The sequence below is a fragment of the Lagopus leucura genome, unplaced genomic scaffold, assembly GCF_019238085.1.
Source record: "Lagopus leucura isolate 7727_CA_CO unplaced genomic scaffold, USGS_WTPT01 27281-0_obj-0_obj, whole genome shotgun sequence".
NCBI classification, from domain to species: Eukaryota; Metazoa; Chordata; class Aves; order Galliformes; family Phasianidae; genus Lagopus; species Lagopus leucura.
Window position 1 is genome coordinate 1 of NW_024962743.1, and position 866 is coordinate 866.

Genomic DNA, 866 nt, shown 5'->3' on the forward strand with positions numbered 1-866 from the left:
CACCTCCAGGCCGTGCTCCGGCGCCGCTTTTTCCCCTCTTTCGATCTCCACCAACTCCTCCAGCCGCAGCCGCCGGATGTAGAAATGCGTCACCAGCCCTACGTCACTTCCGCTTCCGCTCTTCTCCCTCCTTCCGCTTCCGGGCCAGGCCCTGGCTCCGCGGTGGTGCCGCGGCCGCAGCCGTATCTCCCCCGCCGCCGTGCCCAGCTCCTCCCGCAGCTCCCGCAGCAATCCTTCTTCCAGCGATTCCTTGCCGGGATCCACCAACCCCCCCGGGAAACCGAACAGTCCGTCGAAACGGAGCTGCATCTGCGCGGGGCCGAAGTTGGCAGGAAAGCGGCGGCTCCGTCGAACCCCGTTAACACGTTACGGTTCTCCCTTACGCACCAGAATGGCGAAACGAGGCTCCGGACCGGCGGCCGGCAGCGGGGCGTACAGGAGGATGTGGCAGGCGTGACGCCAGCGCGGCCCCGCGGCCTTGCTCCGTTTCCCGGGGCGGTTCCGGTCCCCGCGGCCGCTCGGTAGGGCCAAGGCCTCGGCGCGGCTCAGCAGCGGAGGCGGCGGTGTCTCCTCTTCGTCCCGCATGGCGGCGCCCCGAGGGTGCCCCGCAACCAATCAGAGGGCGGGAGCTAGGGCGAGCCACGCCCTTAATCCCGCCTATCACCCTCGTCACCAATCAGCGCACGGGGAGGGGGCGTGGTCACATGAAGCCCCCCCCCCCCCTTAGCTGTTTTCCTCTCTTTTCCCCGTTCTGCGAGAAATGAGCTGAAAACTCCCCAAACGGCCCCAATCCTCTCCAAACTGTCGCCACTGCTCCCCCCGCCCCCCCCCCCCAAAGTCGTGCGCCTGGGGCCCCGGGGCCCGGG

At 68.8% G+C, this 866-nt stretch overlaps 1 protein-coding gene across 1 annotated transcript; it reads right to left on the minus strand.

Moving 5' to 3' along the window:
* Nucleotides 1–3: 3 nt before the first annotated feature.
* Nucleotides 4–617, minus strand: LOC122190795 (U8 snoRNA-decapping enzyme-like; the record flags this gene model as incomplete). Its single annotated transcript, XM_042890877.1, has 2 exons — nt 388–617; nt 4–309 (listed from the first exon to the last, which is right to left on the minus strand). Coding segments are annotated over exons 1-2 (504 nt in total), but the record flags the coding sequence as incomplete, so codon positions are not given.
* Nucleotides 618–866: the final 249 nt, after the last annotated feature.